General features: G+C 37.3%; 2 protein-coding genes across 3 annotated transcripts; one reads left to right on the top strand and one right to left on the bottom strand.

Moving 5' to 3' along the window:
• Position 1: 1 nt before the first annotated feature.
• On the bottom strand, positions 2–3,090 carry LOC126799536 (peptidyl-prolyl cis-trans isomerase, chloroplastic). 2 transcript variants are annotated; one of them, XM_050526756.1, is made up of 7 exons: positions 2,933–3,090; positions 2,160–2,441; positions 1,869–2,068; positions 1,050–1,285; positions 795–937; positions 511–582; positions 2–422 (listed from the first exon to the last, which is right to left on the bottom strand). In XM_050526756.1, exons 1-7 carry the CDS (start codon positions 3,065–3,067, stop codon positions 195–197), a joined length of 1,296 nt encoding a protein of 431 aa, XP_050382713.1. In that variant the 5' UTR covers positions 3,068–3,090; the 3' UTR covers positions 2–194. The 2 variants fall into 2 exon arrangements, with proteins under 2 accessions (XP_050382713.1, XP_050382715.1); XM_050526758.1 differs by having other exon boundaries at positions 2,160–2,438.
• Positions 3,091–15,205: 12,115 nt separating this feature from the next.
• On the top strand, positions 15,206–18,053 carry LOC126799549 (homeobox-leucine zipper protein HAT5). Its single transcript, XM_050526775.1, has 4 exons — positions 15,206–15,799; positions 15,884–16,017; positions 16,443–16,682; positions 17,395–18,053. Exons 1-4 carry the CDS (start codon positions 15,703–15,705, stop codon positions 17,851–17,853), a joined length of 930 nt encoding a protein of 309 aa, XP_050382732.1. The 5' UTR covers positions 15,206–15,702; the 3' UTR covers positions 17,854–18,053.
• Positions 18,054–18,446: the final 393 nt, after the last annotated feature.

Here is an 18,446-nt window from a genome sequence, read left to right as displayed (position 1 = left end):
ATAACCTGGATCTAATTTCCGTTGATAAATACACTCAAAATTAAACAATTCTCTAGAGACAGACTTGCAAATGGTTGCCTTGTAATAACTTACAAATGGTAGACATTACCAGAATGAAGCCTCGAAGAAATTTGTTGAAAATGGCCTTACAAACCCGTGTGAGGTACATCACCAAAGTAGATATAGGCTTTTGTCTAGTTAGCAATCTTGTAGCTTGGATTCACTAGATTTTCCAGGCCAGAAACAACTTGGATAGACTCAATAACATCACCAACCTTGAGATCTGCCAAAAAGTCTTCATTATCTATAATGTACCCAAAAACTGCATATCTACCATCCAAGATATTGGCGTTACTGGGAGTTAGTTCACTTTCCTTTAGTAACCAAAATATCTGGCTCGAAGCAGAATTGTTCTCAAATTCCTGTCAACAGAATCAATGGGAATCTCTCGGTTAGCCATCAAATTCATTCAAGAAAAAGTATGCACTTGAGGAAGAGAAATTAACCCACATCTCTGGCCATTGCCATTGTTCCAAATGCATTAAATGGAAGCTTCGTCTGAGCCTTGTATAACCCGAGTTCCTGGGAAATTATATCAATGTCAAAAGCACTATGAGATTCCAGTTATACTGCTCGATAAAGATCAATAACACAGACGGTAAGGGTTGTTGTCTTCTACTTTGACTGTCCATATCGAGTTTGGTTATTGTTTTCAGCTTTCATCCATCACACATGCAATCAATCAAAATAACACACATACAAAAAAGGGAGAGAGGGAGTGACCAGAATCTTACTTCCAAAGTTGCTCCATAAACGGGTGCTTTCTCTCCAACCACAGAAATTTCTAAAGGTATCGTCCTGGTTTTCTCGGTACTTGGGTCAATGAAACCCTCTGCAGGTCCTTCAGGATCACCAGTCTGAACAACAAATCCATCCGCTGCAATCAAAACCTTGAGAATTTTTAAGTCTTCTTGAGGTGAGATGAGCCAGTAAATACTAAATACCAAGAAAAGACACTCAAACTAATACATTTTTGCAGTAAAATTTACCTCTTTGGATTTCCATGCCATCATAAAAGTGTCTTTCCACCAAGTCGACAAAGTTCCCAGACGTTACAGGAGCATTGTAACCATCAAGGACAATACGAAAGACACAGTCAGCAAGGTTGGGATTATCCTTAACCTTGACTTTCATATCCACTGTTGCTCTCCCCTTCAATAAAGGCATGCTCTGGTATTCTTCAGGAATCTCATAAGGGAATCCATCCACCATGTCCTCTTCAACACTGCAGAAATCCAATTCCCCAGGAAGAGCTCAGCTGCAGTCAATGACAAGGGTATATATGAGACTACACTTGTTATAACTACAATCTCATGCACTTCAACATCTCTGAGCTACTCTTCATCAGGGCATAGATGGTGCTTTTCCTATTAGTTAACAATACCAGCTCCTAAGCCTGAGGGTCAGTAATCTTGTTATATCATTCCACGTACTAACACCTATTATCACCAGTAAAGTCTTAGATACTCTTTTTTTTTTACGCAAACAGTGTGGAACTCAAGACTTCTATAAAGGAACTCTGAAAAGGATCTTGTTAGGTGCTTCCTATTTTGGCAGACAAATGCAGAATCTGGGGGAAGACCCTCTCGATGACATACATGGAAGTGAGACAATAAAATATGCAACAACCAACAATCAATCACATGTTTGGAATCAGGCATGCATAAAGTTCGCAACTTCTTTGCATAAGAATTGAACCACTTTAGAGGTCATACATTAATTTCACTCTAGCCTACTAGTTTCACCTAAATGAATGTGAAAGTAAACCTTCACCATGTCAGAAATAATGCTTCTAGGGTTCTACTCACCCGCTGACGTAGAGTAGAAGTTCTTTCTGTTTCTTAGCAATTCCATCTCTATTTTTATCCTCCACAATCTGTTGGAGCTCATCCATTGCAACTTCCAGCTTGCCAAGCAATTCAGCACCATGATCCTTCTTTGATTCAGCTAATCCAGACACAATTAAAGCCTTCCCCTGCTTCAGTGCTCGAGACGCCTGCCTCAAATTCTACATACAAAGTAAAGGCTCGGTTATCATCTGCATTCCTTCATTAAAACCAAAGACAGACAAAAAGAAAGATCAAAGTTTGATATATTACCCTCTCAGTTGAATCTATTGCCTTGGTTCCAGCTATCTTGAGACTCTCTGTGACATCTTCAAGCGGCTTTTGAACCTCCCTGATAGCCTTGTTATCAATAGGCAGTGCATATCTCAACAATGCCCCAGGGTCCTTTATTGGGGGCCCGGAGATCAGTACAGCCAGATCAGGCATCACTGGGGTAGCTGCATATGATTCCAATGCAGGAACTCCAGTTATTAGCCCCACCGTCAAAGCTATTGAAATCGCACACTCCTTTATCGAAAATGAACTCCCTTTCTGCTGAAAGAAGCATAAAACTATCAATGAGTGTCTCTAAGCTACATGCAACCATTGCACAAAACACTAACAGTAAAGACTAGAGTTCATGACTTCATCCATTCCGATGTTAAGTGTTGAACAATATATTATGAACAATCCATAATCCATATAAGCTACACATACAACAATGCTGAGAACCACATCCAAATCAAGGGAAAGTTCAATGTCGGTAGTTTGTAAAATTTTCCACAAATTAGAACATATCCAAAACTATTAAACACTACAGTTCATGAACTCCACCTCTCATCCTGTGAGTTGAACATTACATTATACCATGAACAAGTCCACACATTCTACAGATTTCATACATTCCCAGACTTTGATTGAACAAAATGCACAGCATACATGAAAATCAGAATCAAAGTAAAGGGTATCCAAATAACATATACAATTCAAGATTGCCAAAAAAAAAAGATTAAAACTTGAAGAAGACCAGAACACATAAATGGCACCTGTTTGTTGTTCTGGAACCGACATTGAATAGAAGCTGGGGAAGAGTAGTTGCGGGAAACAGGGAAGCGAGTGCCGACGTTAAAGGGTATGCTGGGTCCTAAGAATTTGGAGTGGCAGGAGATAAAGGCTGCCATTGGAGGTGGTTACAGTTACACTAGTGTGATTTTTTGTGTATAAAAGGAGGATAAGGAAATGGGGGATAGGATAGGACACAGATAAGGTGAGCTAGAGTTCGGTTGGGGTTGGTCACTTGTTTACTTGCTCTCTGTTTGCTAGGGTTGTATTAGTGAGTCAGAAACTAATGGCAGCCTGGCACAATGGGTCATCATCATCCTCAGTCCTCATGATCTGGATAAGATTTTAAGTAGGTTGTTAATTGAGTAATACAACTTTAAATTCTTAATACACCCCGTACTTAATACATACTTAATACACGCGCTCGTTTAATTTTCGTTTCAATATTTAACTAAATATACTTTCATAAATACGGAAAATATCATCAATCTCTAATTTCAGCTAGAACAAACCTGATCGTACTCATAAAATCATATTTTCATATATATCGAACGTACCCTACTTAGAAAATCCTTTTGGTACTTAGTTTCCGTTTGATCTTTTGTTAATTTTTATTATTTTCATTCGGGTGGTTTAGAGGTACAGACTCTTGTTACAAACCTAGATTTCGTTGACATTGATCGGTGAGTTAGGTTTTGGAATGAAGTTTATATTGAATCCCCTACAATTGCATGCAAAAAGAAATATGGGATTTGAATCAATGATGATCAACATATGTTTGCTTCAGTTTTGGGTACAATTCATCAAATACAATTAACATTCAAGAAACAATCACATTTAGGCTTAAATGTTGAGAAGGAAACATAAATCGTATAAGTTCGTAGATGTTATTTTCTTGACATTTAGAATGTTGATTTGGGTAAAGATTCAAGTGAGTTTGAGAAAATTGAAGAATAAAAAAAATGCAATCATGGTCCACTATCTTTTTTTTTTCGATGAAGATTAACACTTTGAAGTGTATAACATGAGTCCTCATCTACTGTTTGAAATACACTTTGGATGGAATTACACGGTGATATTACATATCAATCACAATGTGTCATGATAGGCATGGTGTCTCAAATACACAGTAATAAGAAGATGTGGTCGCAGACATGATAATTCACAATTATTATTTGTCTATGCATCTTGAATTGAGTATTTTTTAGCTGCATAATGTGCTATAGTTGGATGATTACTGAACGTGGGTTAAATATTTATCATTGTCAACATAATTACATTTGTTTGATTTTGTGTGTACATTGTTTACAATGTGGGACTTCATTCTTAACTGTTTGCCGATTGTTTTTTTTTTTTTTTGTAGATTTTGGACTAAGGATGATGATCTATCATAAATGAAAGTGGGTTCATTTTGACGAATGCTTGATAAGAGAGTTGTTGTTGTAGTAGTGGCGAGGCTGCTGGATTATCAAGTCTTTGGAATGGATTTTCAAATTGTATGATGTCTTTGCCCCTAGTGCAGAGGCAAAAGCATTACAATTAGGGATTGATTTAGCTACTCGTCTTGGAAGCCTTGTTGTAATCTATGAAGGACTGTTTTTTGAGGATGTTGTTGTTGTCAAGGAGCTTGGTGATTTTGCTGCAGATGGTCTTCCACTTGTGAAGACCACTCGCTCCTTGAACATGGGTGTTCTAGAGTTGGCGAAGATGGGCTTTCTTAGCGGTTTTGAGGATGAGAAGGGTGACATTATTAAAGGGTGGCAGGACAGTGTTGTTGATGTGCTCATATTATCATATATTTCTATGCATCATATCATTAGTTTATTTATTTAGTTCTCTAATTTATGATTGATTTATATTAGTTTAGTGTGTTTCTAGGTTTGTGTCAAATGAAGAAGAAAAGAAGGTAAAATGAGCTAACAAATATTAAATAACAATTATATTCTTCATTATCAGAATCTGCATGTGCAGAACGTCCAACTTTACCGAGTTATTGTGTAAGTTCCATATCAAATCAGACCATAAGCCTTATACCATTGGAAAGATACGGATGTCTATTTTTTTGTATGATTTTACGGATCTTGATTTCGATACTCTGAGATGAAGTTATGATCGTTTGAGTGACAAGAGGTCAGAGCTGAAACCTACCCGGATTTGTTGAGGATGATGATGTTGTCAAGGAGCTTGGTGATTTTGCTGCAGATGGTCTTCCACTTTTGAAGACCACTCGCTCCTCAAACATGGGTGTTTTAGAGTTGGCGAAGATGGGCTTTCTTAGCGGTTTTGAGGATGAGAAGGGTGACATTATTAAAGGGTGGCAGGAGAGTGTTGTTATCGCATATGATTAGATTAGTTATTTTTCCCTTTGTACTCCTTAACTTGTGACATGTTTAAGCATTTCTGGCATTATTAATTTATGTTGAACTTGTTTTATTGTTTTAGACCAGTGGAATTTTGTGATGATATTCAACAATTTAGAACACCCTCTGACATGTTTAAGCCTTTCACGCATCATTTATTATTTTATCGTTTTAGACAAGTGGAATTTTGTGATGATATTCAGAAGTTTAGAACATCATTTGAGAATGAAACACTCTAGTATTCTTATATAAGGGAACACACACAAAATGCTCTCTCACTCTCTCCCTTGAGAAACTCTACGAACGCAGCCTTTTGGTGGCGGCTCGCCAAATCAACTGCCTTTGGGCAGCAACTCTTGGTTTGGAAGGGGTGTCAACGACACTCTTTCTTTTCCCCTCTTTGTTGACAAGTTTTGGTTGGTGTTGGCAGAAATTTTGACGCCATCTGCGCAACTCCTTGCTTGGGTTTTATGCTCTGGGGTGATAATAGTGGTTTGGCGACCAAGTTGGCGTTCTTATACCTGAATGATGGGGAGGTGTGGGGAAGGCCACCTCTAAATCTAGATTTTCAAGGCAACAGAGATGGTCTGGCTTGGATTCTTGTTGGGTTGAAGAGCGACAATGTCGCTACACCAGGGTTAGATACAAAGGGAGGCAGCGATTCGATTCACCAGTGGTGTTGTTTTTGGTGGAGATCTGGTTGTCGGGCGAACTCTGGCGATAGTGGTCGAGATGGAGGCATGGACTGGGTGTTGGACGACCTTTGTCACCCATCTTGGGTTGACTTGTTGTGCGGGCCTAGTTGATCTGTTGGGCCTCAAATGTATTGGGTTTTCATTTATGGGGGTGACAATCCAAAACCTGATGGGAAGATGGCAGTGTTGCAGCAAGTGGTGTTTCAACCTGCGGAAAAGGAGGCAGAGATAGAGAAGCTTATCTCTCCTTAAGCGGAGTAGATTTTTTGAATATATGGTATAAGTTAGTGTGGTTGGTACTTTTTTTATTTTTTCTTCTACATTTACTTAGGCTTGTTATTTAAGTGTTATAAACACTAATGAAAATGTAGGTGAGTCATGGCCATATTGACTAGTTTATTCTAGACTTTAAGGTCAAAAGTTAGCTTTTTCTGTCGGCCCCTAAAAATATGTTATCTTGATTCTGCTTACTAAATATAATTGGCTGACATTTTGATTAAAAAAAAAGAATGAAACACTCTATAATATTTATATGGCACATGATTGGTAAAAAAACATGAAAAGATTAGAATACTTGTTGATAAAATTAAGGTTGCATACTTCTTGCCTTGATGTCAAATAAACATTTGAATGAGATAAACTATTAGTACATTTGTAATAAACATATTATGGTCATTGTTACACCCTCGATTAACATGAGTATCATTTGAACCTTTTTTTTAGTTTGTGAGGATTCAGTCACTCTCTTCCGGTATTGAAGATTGACACAATGGGCACACGCGTTTCACCTCCAGCAATTGCAAAATGCAGTGTACATGATAATGGTGTTCACGTGGCAAACGAATAACCAGTTTATCAGCACTCCCATTGGATGAGGTTCCCGACCCTTTGAGGTAATTTCTACTCTATTTTTCTTTTACATTTACCGTTGATTTCGATTAACCTGAACCTTTTTTTATTTTCAATTTTTTTACTCTAGTTCTTCCGAGAAGAAGAGGAGCGGTTACTCTGGAACGTATGTAACTCTTTACACTTATAACTTTTTCTTACCATTTCACTATCAGTTGATATTAATTCTAGTCAGTCAGAATTTGGTTTTTACCATCAGTAAAGGTTAATTCTAGTCAGTCAAATTTTGGTTTTTACCGATTGAAGTTGCTACTGTAGTCAGATATACGATCATTTGTTCGATTCTGAATTTCAATACACTGAGAACATGAAGAAGGCGGTGAACGCATTTCCATACCTGGAACTAGCCAGGTAATTTCCGCTCCTTCTTTTTTAGTTTTTACTTTTTACTTTTACATATTCAACTTTTATTTACCTGAGCGTTTTGTTCTATTAGCTGTGAGAAGAAGAAGAAGAAGAAGAAGAAGAAGAAGAAAAAGAAGAAGAAGAAGAAGAATAAGAGGAACAAGAAGAAGAAGGCTGGGGTCAATTGGTTCTGGGGGACTACAATAGGTAATTTCCTTTTAATTTTACATTTGAATTCAATATTTACTGACCTAAATCACTTTTATAATGCAATGTGTTTTGTGCAAATTTTCCTTGTAGCCCTGTGTCTGAGAAGAAATGCTCTTCAATGGTTAACTCTCTTGATTTGGCCGCAAATGATGCAGCAGTTTCCAATGCTACTGTGAAGTAAGTAGCTCTAAAATTGGTAGTGTTTGTTAACTGTATGTTACAAGTAGAGTTTCTGGTTTTAACTTGGTTATTGCTATTATAGGTGGATGCTGGAAAGGGAAAGCGGCTATGAATCCATTCATGGTAACAAAGGGAAGAAGCTCAAGTATGATCTTCTCCCAGCAGGCTCCTGCCTCTCCCATGTTCTTATCTCTGATCCTGAAAAGGTGAGAGAGTGCGCCGCCACGGCAAATGATTTGGAATGTAACCAAAAAGATGTTGGAGAGGAGAGATCACACATTTAAGAAGTGACAAAGAAAATAAAGCTTATAAGTTGGTGGATAATAACCAATTGTACCGAAGCCTTTTGTGATTAAAACCCAACACCTGTGAGGTGGCTAAGTTGGGACAATATCGGTACAGTTGGTCCATGGGCCACGCTTGTCGATGTTTAACATGGTATCAGAGCGGGTTTCTCTCTAGTCGCGCCTCCAATCTTTCGTGGGCCCGAGTTGGGTGCCACTTTGTCATGTCATCAGAGGATTTCCGATTGGATGGCCACTAAGTGTCGTTGGTTACTGGACCTTAGTTTCTTTCATCCCAGTATGTGGGATGTTAATTTGTCACGTGCAGACCTAAAAATTAGGTTGCACGTGAGGGGGCGTGTTGGAGAGGAGAGATCTCACATCTAAGAAGTGACAAAGAAAATAAAGCTTATAAGTTGGTGGATAATAACCAATTGTACCGAGGCCTTTTGTGATTAAAACTCAACACCTGTGAGGTGGCTAAGTTGGGACAATATCGGTACAGTTGGTCCACGGGTCACGCTTGTCGCTGTTTAACAAAAGACACAGGTCTAGCCTGTTTTCTAAATTTCAAGCATGTATTGTATTTTTTTACAAAGTATTGTGCTATTGTGTTGAAGTCGCTCGGATAACTTCTTGTTTCAAAGTACTAAATCCTAATTGCCTCAAACCTTCAATGGAGGAACACTGTAGAAATAGTGTTAATATATATACAGAAAGCATGTAGAAGTAGTTTGGCTTAATACAAGTAGTTTAAAAAAATATCATTCTAGTTAGCTACATATAAGACTGAGTTTATAATTGTTTTTAATGTTTGCATTTAGATGAAGTTATATATAATATATTTTTATTCATTAATTTTCGACATCTTGATTCTTCATTTAAACAAAATTCAAACTCACCTAGACATTGAATTCCAAAATTTTGGATGCAAGTTAAAAGGGGTAACTAGACGAGGTCCACGTCATTTGTAGGCTTCTTAGGCTGATCTTCATCTTTTGATTCGTAGCACATTGCAATAATAGCATATTATCAATTGAACCATTCCAAAAGTTGCACCGAGACCGTTGCTAATCTGCGTATTGATTAGACACACATGCTAAGAAATAAATTCAATTACCACACCAAAAATGATCACTAAGATCGAACGGAATAATTACTTACCAAGATGAAGTAGTCGATCTTGCCAATAAGGGAATACGCAGTCTTAGACTCTTAGTTTGAATGAGATAGGGAGTCGCATGTATTTCACTCTTAGTTTGAATGACTTTATAAACCAAGACATTAAGTTGAGGTATTATGCAATAGTAAAATAAATTTACAAAGAGAAGTATGACATACGTACCACAATGAACAGAGGAGAACCATACATGATGATATTGAAAACATCACATATAATACCAACTACGACAGCTCGCAAATGTCTATTCTTGCCATCTTATGCTCGGGTATTAACCTCATTGTTAACCCCCACCATAAACACAAAGAAAATAAGTTCTGCCGATAAGTAAACAGTAACTTTTTTATGTAAGAAGAAGTGAAACATTAAATTGTGTAAATGAGTAAACTGTATACAAAACTGGTGTGGCTATCGCTAATCCACGATCTATTTTGTTCACCATCTTTACTTATTTCACCTCACATTTTAAATTTAACAATAAATTTAGTTATTTCACCCTTTTTTTTTCCTCATATGACATATCGAATTTAAAGAAAGTTTTTAAAGAAAATCTTTCAATTAATTACATAAATATAACATGAATAATAAAGTTTCCAATTATGTTTCTATTAATCTAATTCATATATTTCTTCTTCAAATATTTTTTTTATTTGAATTCACGAGAAGTTCTGGAATCCAACGTGAATATTGAGATAATTCAAAAGTTTTATAATATGAAAGATATCCCAATACAAAAAAAATATAATGCTTATATATGCATCAATAATCTAAACAAAATCAAAGTCATAACTAACATTAAAACCTAAAGAATCCAAATTAAAAAGAAAACAAAGAAACCTAAATAATAGAGTTTTAAAAGGAAAATAACACTGGTCTAAAATTCTAAAAGCCGAATCGGAACAGTGAAACGTCATTATTTGGCTTAAATCTGACGGGGCTCACTAATGTGAGTCTTATAGATCTCGTCGTTCCCATTCCAGAAAAAAGGTATTATGTGTCTCAAACGGAGCCAAGATCTGCTGAAATCTGATTCACAAATTAAAATCTGCAATTTCGTACGAACAACCCGAAAAGTCCAAAAGATTATCTTTTTAAATATTCCAGCATCTAGTTGTTTTACAACGCGCGAATTACCTATCTTCAAATCATTCTTATGTTCGCCGCTTCCTTATCTTTATATTTTCTGATTTAATTTACCTTATCTTTGTCCGACATCATCATCAAAAGTCATTTTCAACGGCAGATTAGCTAAAATATGTATGTCTTAAAAAAAAAGATTATATACGGTTGTTTATTTTGAAATTTATTACCTAATAATGAAAGGAAATGGTCGAAGACCATTATCAACCATGCATCTACAAAGATGATGACACAAAACATATATATATATATATAGTCCCTATCCAGAGTGAAACTTCACTCTGAAATTACATAGTGAAGTTCCAATTTTGACACACTTTTCGGTCATTTTTTTTCCACCATAAGTGATTCAATATTTAAGTATGCTATTCAAGATCATCTGTACAAAATTTCATCTAATTCGGACATCGTTAAGGTATTGAAATTAGATTAAATCAATGAATGAATTAAAACTGTTCAACGTGAACCGTTCGTCTGAATTAGGTGAAATTTTGTAGAGATGATCTTGAATAACATACCTAAATATTGAATCGCTTATGATGAAAAACTTTGACTGAAAAGTGTGCCAAAATTGGAACTTCACTCTTAAATTTCAGAGTGAAGCTTCACTTTGGATAGGGACTATATATATATATATATATATATATATATATATCTCAAAAGCATTATTCCTTCTCAGGTGCCTGGTGTTCCTTCTCCTTTAACGTAGCTTTCCAATCGACTCTATCAATCTCCATTCCCCTTCCCCTTCCCCTTCCCCAAGCTAACTTATTCACCAAATACATTCTCCTCCATATCGATCCCCACTTTTCTGTTAAAGCCAAGTAGCAGGAGGAGGAGGACGATTGGACCAACTTAAAGTTCAAATCTCCCAATACACCAATGATCGATTCCAGTCAAAAGATACCACCCCATTTTGTGAATTGCCTTACCAACGAAGCAATTATACTACAAAAGCAACCACTACACAACACGCCCCTCTGAAAAGAAAGAGAGATAAAGAATTGATCCCTTTTTTAATGTGTGGAAATGAATCATTAACATATGAATTTTAATAATTTTCTTTGCAATTGATGTATAAATATATGTACGTGTCTTTAGTGTACTGATTTTTTTTTTGGGTTATTTAGCCATGTAAGAATTTTACTTCGTAGGCTTTGTTATTAGGGTAATGAAGGTTGCTATGCCCTCAATGAAACGATTTCATCATCAATTCATTTTGTCTGGGCTTCTATACTGATCTTATCCACCGGGATCGATGTTGACGTAAACTTAATTAGTTGCAGAGTGAGAGCTTATGTGTGGAACTTGAATTGTTCTGGTCATCGGGGGTCCTTCTTTCCCTTGATTTCTCCCTCCAACACAGACAATAGTAAAAATACATATAGAGTAGTACCATGGTGGAGTTGCATGTACACATAATCTGGAAATGACCCATGAATCATCTAACAGCATTATATCAGACATTAAAGAATACATGCACACAGATAGTCATAGAGCCAAGTAGCGATAATCGGCTGTTTCCTTGATTCCATTACATGACGAGAATGAGAGCAGAGACTATATTTTAATATGTAATTCATGACAAAATTGTATGTGAATTGTTTCCCGTGCTTGCATATGAAGAAAACAGATCGATTGTTGATCAAGACTTGTTATCTTCTGGGAAGAAGTGAATTGCATTCCTTCTCGGGTGGGGAAAGTACGTGTTTTTTTATAATCGCTTCTGTTTTGATTCCGTTCCGTCTTCTTATTCAAATGGGAGCTTACAGATATTCCCACATTGCAAGCCATTGGCAGACAACTGGCCAACACATGGAAAGTGGGTTAGTCTGTTTATATATATATATAATATGTATTGCTTCAAAATGTTCAATATCGTAATATATAAATTAGATCTCATATTACTTTGGAGCAAGATTAATGATAATAATGAAATAATTAAAGGGAGATGCAGCTGCACATGCAGCCTCCATCATTTTATCGATACAAACCACATGCATGGCTTGATCGATATCCATCTACCTAGATAATCTCAAGTCAATGTTATTTAAAATTGCCGATCAATTATAAGCAGCTAGCATGAAGGCAATTGCCTGCAATTTGATCATCAAATGGTAAACAAAAATGCCCATGCATGAATATCTCTTTTTCATTTTGCTTATGTGATAGATGACGTTTATTTAACGTAGAATTAAAGGCAGTGAAGCATTTTTGTGAGATTATGCAAGTGAGATTAGTGCTAATTACCAATGAGTACAAATTTTCACGCTCATACATACGATATAAGGGTCTGCATGATAAGTAGTAAACGTCACAGTATGAATATCTACAAACCACATGCAAGCGATTCTAATAATATCTGCAAACTAATTAATAGATGCGTGGTTAATTTTAACTAACTCGAGAACTATCAAATTAAGAAAAGTTATCGAATGATTTCTCACCCAAAGTTATGAGGTACTGTTGCAGGGAAAATTATAAGACTATTGGACATGGACTATTTTTCCAGCAAAAACCGCATGCTCGTACTCTTTTCACAAAGATTTCTTCACTCATATATGTTGATTTGTCAGCAATTAGAACTAACAAAACTCAAAACTTTAGACTTCATTTTTTGCTGTACGATCTTTTAATCAAACTTTTTACAAAACCCATAATATTTGGATAGATATATTTGTGATGCGTCATGCATCGATATCACTTGAAACAACTCCGAAATTTCAAGGACATGTACACTAACATAATTTAATGGAGGAGAAAAAGAAACCAGAACTCGATCCCACAACCAAAGTTAATTATGTGGAAAGCTTTGATTTCTATATGTGTGTGTATATAATCTTACAAAGTTTTGTTTTATGTATAGCTTTTTCTAGCTAGCTTCCTATTTCCTTTATCTCCCACTCTAAAATCATTAAAAAAAAAGCTTTTGAGTCTTCGGTCCCATTAACCAAGTGCAGTTGCTGAAGGCCAAGACAACGCGCGATATATGAGGAAGATAGACTGATTGCAGAGGAGAGTCGATCTAGGGTTTTACTATTCCCTGCAGCTGCGTACATATCCTTGATCTTCATGCGATCTTCGATAGAGCATATCAACTTACTGATCGATATTTATCTTTTTATCTTGTTATCAAGGGTTTACTTGTACATATATTTAAACACATTTAATAGTCTATCATCATATGTTGCTATCAATCAAAAAATTAAAAGAATTACGAAGAGAATAGTTACAGTACGTAACACCATGGAACTATTCTGAACTTCTTAATCAAGTGCTTCATGAGTGCGTGGCACGAGCACTAAAATATATCTGGTGTGGTCGCCTTGTATTGTATATGTTATATTTGTGAGTGTGACCTCGTCACTTAGAGAAGAGAATAGTAGCTAAGCTATATTTATTTATAACTCGCTAGTAGTGTTTTGAGATCTTGATATCACAAGTCATGTCTACATGAACCCCACCATTTTGAAAATAATCCATGCCACTCCACTCCACTCATCACCAAGATACCTTTAGTTTTACTGGCCTCCCCTTCTGTTTCTTTGTTTTGGACATTATTGGTTAATAGGTTAATTACACGCTTACTAGTTACTGCTACTTGGGATCGACAATTGTGTATTTGCAACCAGATCAGATATCACTCTAATTAAAAACATGAGGTCTTGATTACAAAACTTGGAATCGTAGCTAGATTGAAAGCGGTTATCTCTAAGAGACTAAGACTTGTGCAAAAAATTATCTCCAGAGTTGAAATAAAGACACAAATGAAACTTCTCATTTGCACTCAAGCAGGTCACAACTTAATCATTTATGTAAGATCCTTCATAACTAGTATTAGTGAGAAAAAAACCAAGGCGCGCAACTACCAACTACGGTCGATGGCTCAGAACGAAGAAATCCGGCCATAGGTACGTGAACTTGCTTGCCTCTACGGACCACCATTGATCTTATATTAGTACTCAACTTCTTACCCACAACATTCCTTACGAAGAAGACAACCAGACCTAGCTAAGATCGACATCGTCCCTAGTTATATACGTACATAAGATAATCAACCAGGTGAATAGGTTAGAAATTAAACCAACCCTCTTGCCCGTTGCAGGTGAATGTGACTAGAGACTTTTCTATTGCGTTGACGAACTAATATATTACTTCGATCACATTCATGTTTACGGTTTCACAGATAAACTCTTAAGCTTATCTACCTAGCTCTCAAACCATAGAATGATAGCTTCTGAATCACGTACAGTCCAAGAATTGAAACATAAATATTGGGATGCTCCGGCCATTAGCAACTAGATATGCAAATTCCTTATCCGAAAAAACTAGATATGCAATTTGGAGTTGCAGAGGCACTTATCTGCAGGCAGGCTTGAAATGAGAGAGAGAGAGAGAGAGAGAGAGAGAGAGAGAGAATCAGAAGCATTTACCACAACGCAACAATTCCGGTGATCTGGATCCGACAACTCTTGGACCAGCAAGCATGGGCGCATATTATACTCCGGCTGGCAGCCAATCCTCATCTCCAATATGAGTGGGCCCCTTTGTAAACCCTAAACAATCTCAGACCTCCATATTACTCATTAACTTTATAAAATCTCAAGTACTTAATTATTCACCCCCTCTAATTTCAATGAATTTTTTTTGTAAAGTGACAAAGCTGAAACAGACGTTTTGTCATGTAAAGATTATATAAACAGAAATACTACACAATCAAAATAAAATTTGGCCTTTGATAGAAAAAATAATATTTGGCAATCGTTATCTACAGTCTACACAGCATTATGTCCAACCCTAATTAATAATCAAGTAGAATTACCCAACTTTGCTATGGAAAAACTGTAGCAGATGTCAATTTCAGAGGATTGTTTGGTCATTTGGGACGCATGGCATCAGTATAAATGGCGTTAGAGTCACCTCTCTCAACTTTAGCTGCAAAAAACACCTTGAAACAACACTCGTTTTTTTTTTTCCAACTCTCTTTCTCGCTCGCTGGATTTATAAGTCCAGTGAAGTGAACCTCACATCCGACTCTCCCGGTCTGTCATGGAAGTTTGGTGCAGGAGATTCAAATAACTATTACAAGCCTAGTACGTACTTGTCAAAAACCAAAACCATCTTTCGGTATACCTCCGGCGAATTTGACGTTGTCCTCACCGGAGTTAGGATACCGGGCTAAAAGTATCGGTGGTGGTATGATGGGATTTTGTATATGTCCGTTGGAGAGTCCGGCGAGGTTACTTTGGAGTACTAGTTTCTTCCGCCACAAGATTATGATCTTCTAATAGTTTTCATTTTCCACACCCCAAAAATATAACGTATTCTCTAAGAAACCTCCCGCCCCCTAGCACTTTTCAACCAGTACCGACGGCGAGTGACTTCACGCGCCCGCCAGTCCAGCAGAATTTCCAAAGAGGAGATCAAGGTAAGTAGAAGAGTTTTGTGAAAATGATGGAGCCCAGCCATCTTTTCTTTGATCCTCAGCACGGTGGTGCTGGCGGTGGCAACATGTTGTTCCTCGGGAGTGGTGATCATGTTTTCCGAGGTGAGAAGATTATGGTTTTCAATTTTGAGTTACGTATGAAATTCGATGATGAAAAAAATTAATATTTGTTTTGAAAATTATTAGGGCCGAGATCGATGACTTTCATGGAGGAAAGTTCCAGGAGGCGATCGTTTTTCAGCACGCAAGATGAATTGTATGAGGAGGAATATTACGACGAGCAGATGCCGGAGAAGAAGCGCCGCCTCACTGCCGAGCAGGTCTCCGGCCGCCAGCCTAATTTTCTTTCTTATAATATGCTGCAAGCTTAACTTCACTATCAAACTGTCTAAAAATATATTCCTTCACGCTAAGTGAGTGTCCGATTCTTGGTCTAATCGAATATGCATAGACTTTTGGTTCCAAGTTTAAAATATATTCCCATGTGAATTGTGCTACATATGGCATATTTACCATATCAGGAGTATAGATTCACTTCATTTTCCTTATCACTTATGAAGGTTTCCTACTTGGCTATTACGTCCTTAGTGGGAATCTGATTGTAGTTTTCACATAGTTTTGAACCCATCAAACTCGGCTTCTTGGAACTCAACTTTGTTCGATTTGTCTTCCTTTTGTGCCTGATCGGATCGGATCAGATCAGATCAAAGAATAGATTCTGATTTTGTGATATTTCATTTACTAGGTGCACCTGCTGGAGAAGAGCTTTGAGACAGAGAACAAGCTGGAGCCAGATCGGAAGACGCAGCTGGCCAAGAAGCTAGGACTGCAGCCAAGGCAGGTGGCTGTGTGGTTCCAGAATCGTAGGGCTCGCTGGAAGACAAAGCAGCTGGAGCGCGATTATGATGTTCTTAAAGCCTCTTATGACTCCCTTTTGGCCAACTATGATTCTATCCTCAAGGAGAATCAGAAGCTCAAATCTGTGGTATATATCTACACGTAGTTTGTCATACGTAAACTTGCAAATCGAGTCCAGATTTTCTCAACTAATTAAGATATAGAAACAAACCCTTTCAAAAAAAAATAAAAATATAGAAACAAAGCATTTTAGCAAGCTAGGCATTTACCATGGTATCGAACTTGTGTTTGAGAGTCGATACAATATAAAACAATGAGGAAAAACCTATTTTAAGAACAAGTTATTCTCAAAGATTAATTCATAATAAAAATAATGAGAAGCACCGTTAAGGACGAATCAAGACCAAAAATTAATTATATTTTTCATAAGTAACCTGAGTTTCTGTGACAGTTTTATGTACGACATGCTAATGTTGGTCACAGACTCGTAATCACTTAGTAATATGATTCAATCAAACTCTTTATATTTTATACCACTGTGGCACTGTAGCAGACGCTTATCACAGAGCTGGTGTTTGTAGTCCGATTTCCATCTAGATACAATCTGTTTTGAAGAACCCCACCTTGAATTTTAATGAACACTCTGAGAGTTACAGACCGAATATACTCGGGTATACTTCATATTATATGTACCTCGACTCTTTGTCTACTTTGTTATCTTTAGAAAAATATGATATATATAGAAATCATTAGTTTCGTCAGGTATTGACTCTGTAGCTATAACCTGATCAAGTTTATGCCTCATTGAATACATTAATTTAGTGCAAGCATTGATACAGGTAGTCACCATAACTGAGAAACTTGAAGCTAAAGGATCAGCATTTGCGAGTGATCATCATCGTGATGAGAAGTACTGTGACCCTGGTCATCTTCTTCCAGGTGAGAAAGAGATGATCACGGATGTTAATGTTTCAATGAGCCTCCAGTTTAGCGCGAAGGTTGAGGATCGCCTGAGCTCCGGGAGCGGCGGAAGCGCCGTGGTGGACGAGGAAGGCCCGCAGCTCGTGGACAGTGGTGACTCGTATTTCCCAAGTAGCTGTGACGTCCACAATTTTAATCCTCCACCTCCTCATGATGACCTTCATCATTGCATGGGCCTAGTAGATGGGGTCCAGTCAGAGGAGGACGATGTCAGCGATGACGGCCGGACTTACTTCTCCGATGTGTTTGCCACAGCCGCAGTGCAGCACCAGCCACCGGAGGAGGGCGTATCTATGGGTTGGTGGGTATGGTCCTAAAAAGTTTGCCCTCTCTAATTCAGAGAATTAAGTTGCTACTTTTCTTTCCTAATGTACCTACAGACATAGTTGCTTAATCGGAGCAATTAAGCTGATTGTTCAACTATTACGAACACACATGTAAAGTGCATGCAGCTTATTCACTGCCTCAGAAACTAAAATAAATCTGAGAGCTAAATAAAAATGGGTGGTTGTTGAGTGTATGGTGTCATGTTCTGGAAATAGGCATGTACGTCCTCCAGGGATTTGTAGCTATAAGCCAAGATCTGAGTTTCCTGTGCAATAGTTGCAGACCTGATTCTTGCAAGGCTAGAGACCTATCGATCTTATTGAGACCAGATACTTGAACGATCCTATCGTCTTGAGATTTGGCCAAGCCACATTTTCTATATTTATATAGGTTTTGGACAAATATCCCTCTTGTTACTAAGATCGATGGATCAAACGATCACCACGAAACAATAGGCATTACATCAACCTCCTTCAAAGCATATATACTGAAATATGAATCTGACCTCCATGTTGCATAAACCCTGAAAAATCAAACTGACCCAACAGAAACTAGCTGTGACTTACAATTGATTAGGAGAAAT

The sequence above is a fragment of the Argentina anserina genome, chromosome 6 (genome assembly GCF_933775445.1).
Source record: "Argentina anserina chromosome 6, drPotAnse1.1, whole genome shotgun sequence".
Classification (NCBI taxonomy): domain Eukaryota; kingdom Viridiplantae; phylum Streptophyta; class Magnoliopsida; order Rosales; family Rosaceae; genus Argentina; species Argentina anserina.
Note: the sequence above shows the minus strand (reverse complement) of the source record. Positions and strands in the feature narration are given on the sequence as shown.

What these genes read in the sequence shown, in the direction of transcription:
- LOC126799536 (XM_050526756.1), bottom strand. Translation starts at nt 3,067, where the DNA reads ATGGCAGCCTTTATCTCCTGCCACTCCAAATTCTTAGGACCCAGCATA. An exon ending in GGTTCCAGAACAACAAACAG is followed by an intron (nt 2,442 to 2,932) that starts GTGCCATTTATG and finishes TGCTTCTTTCAG; the next exon opens with CAGAAAGGGAGTTCATTTTC. An exon ending in CAATGGCAATGGCCAGAGAT is followed by an intron (nt 423 to 510) that starts GTGGGTTAATTT and finishes TTCTGTTGACAG; the next exon opens with GAATTTGAGAACAATTCTGC.
- LOC126799549 (XM_050526775.1), top strand. Translation starts at nt 15,703, where the DNA reads ATGATGGAGCCCAGCCATCTTTTCTTTGATCCTCAGCACGGTGGTGCT. An exon ending in TGGTGATCATGTTTTCCGAG is followed by an intron (nt 15,800 to 15,883) that starts GTGAGAAGATTA and finishes GAAAATTATTAG; the next exon opens with GGCCGAGATCGATGACTTTC. An exon ending in ATCAGAAGCTCAAATCTGTG is followed by an intron (nt 16,683 to 17,394) that starts GTATATATCTAC and finishes GCATTGATACAG; the next exon opens with GTAGTCACCATAACTGAGAA.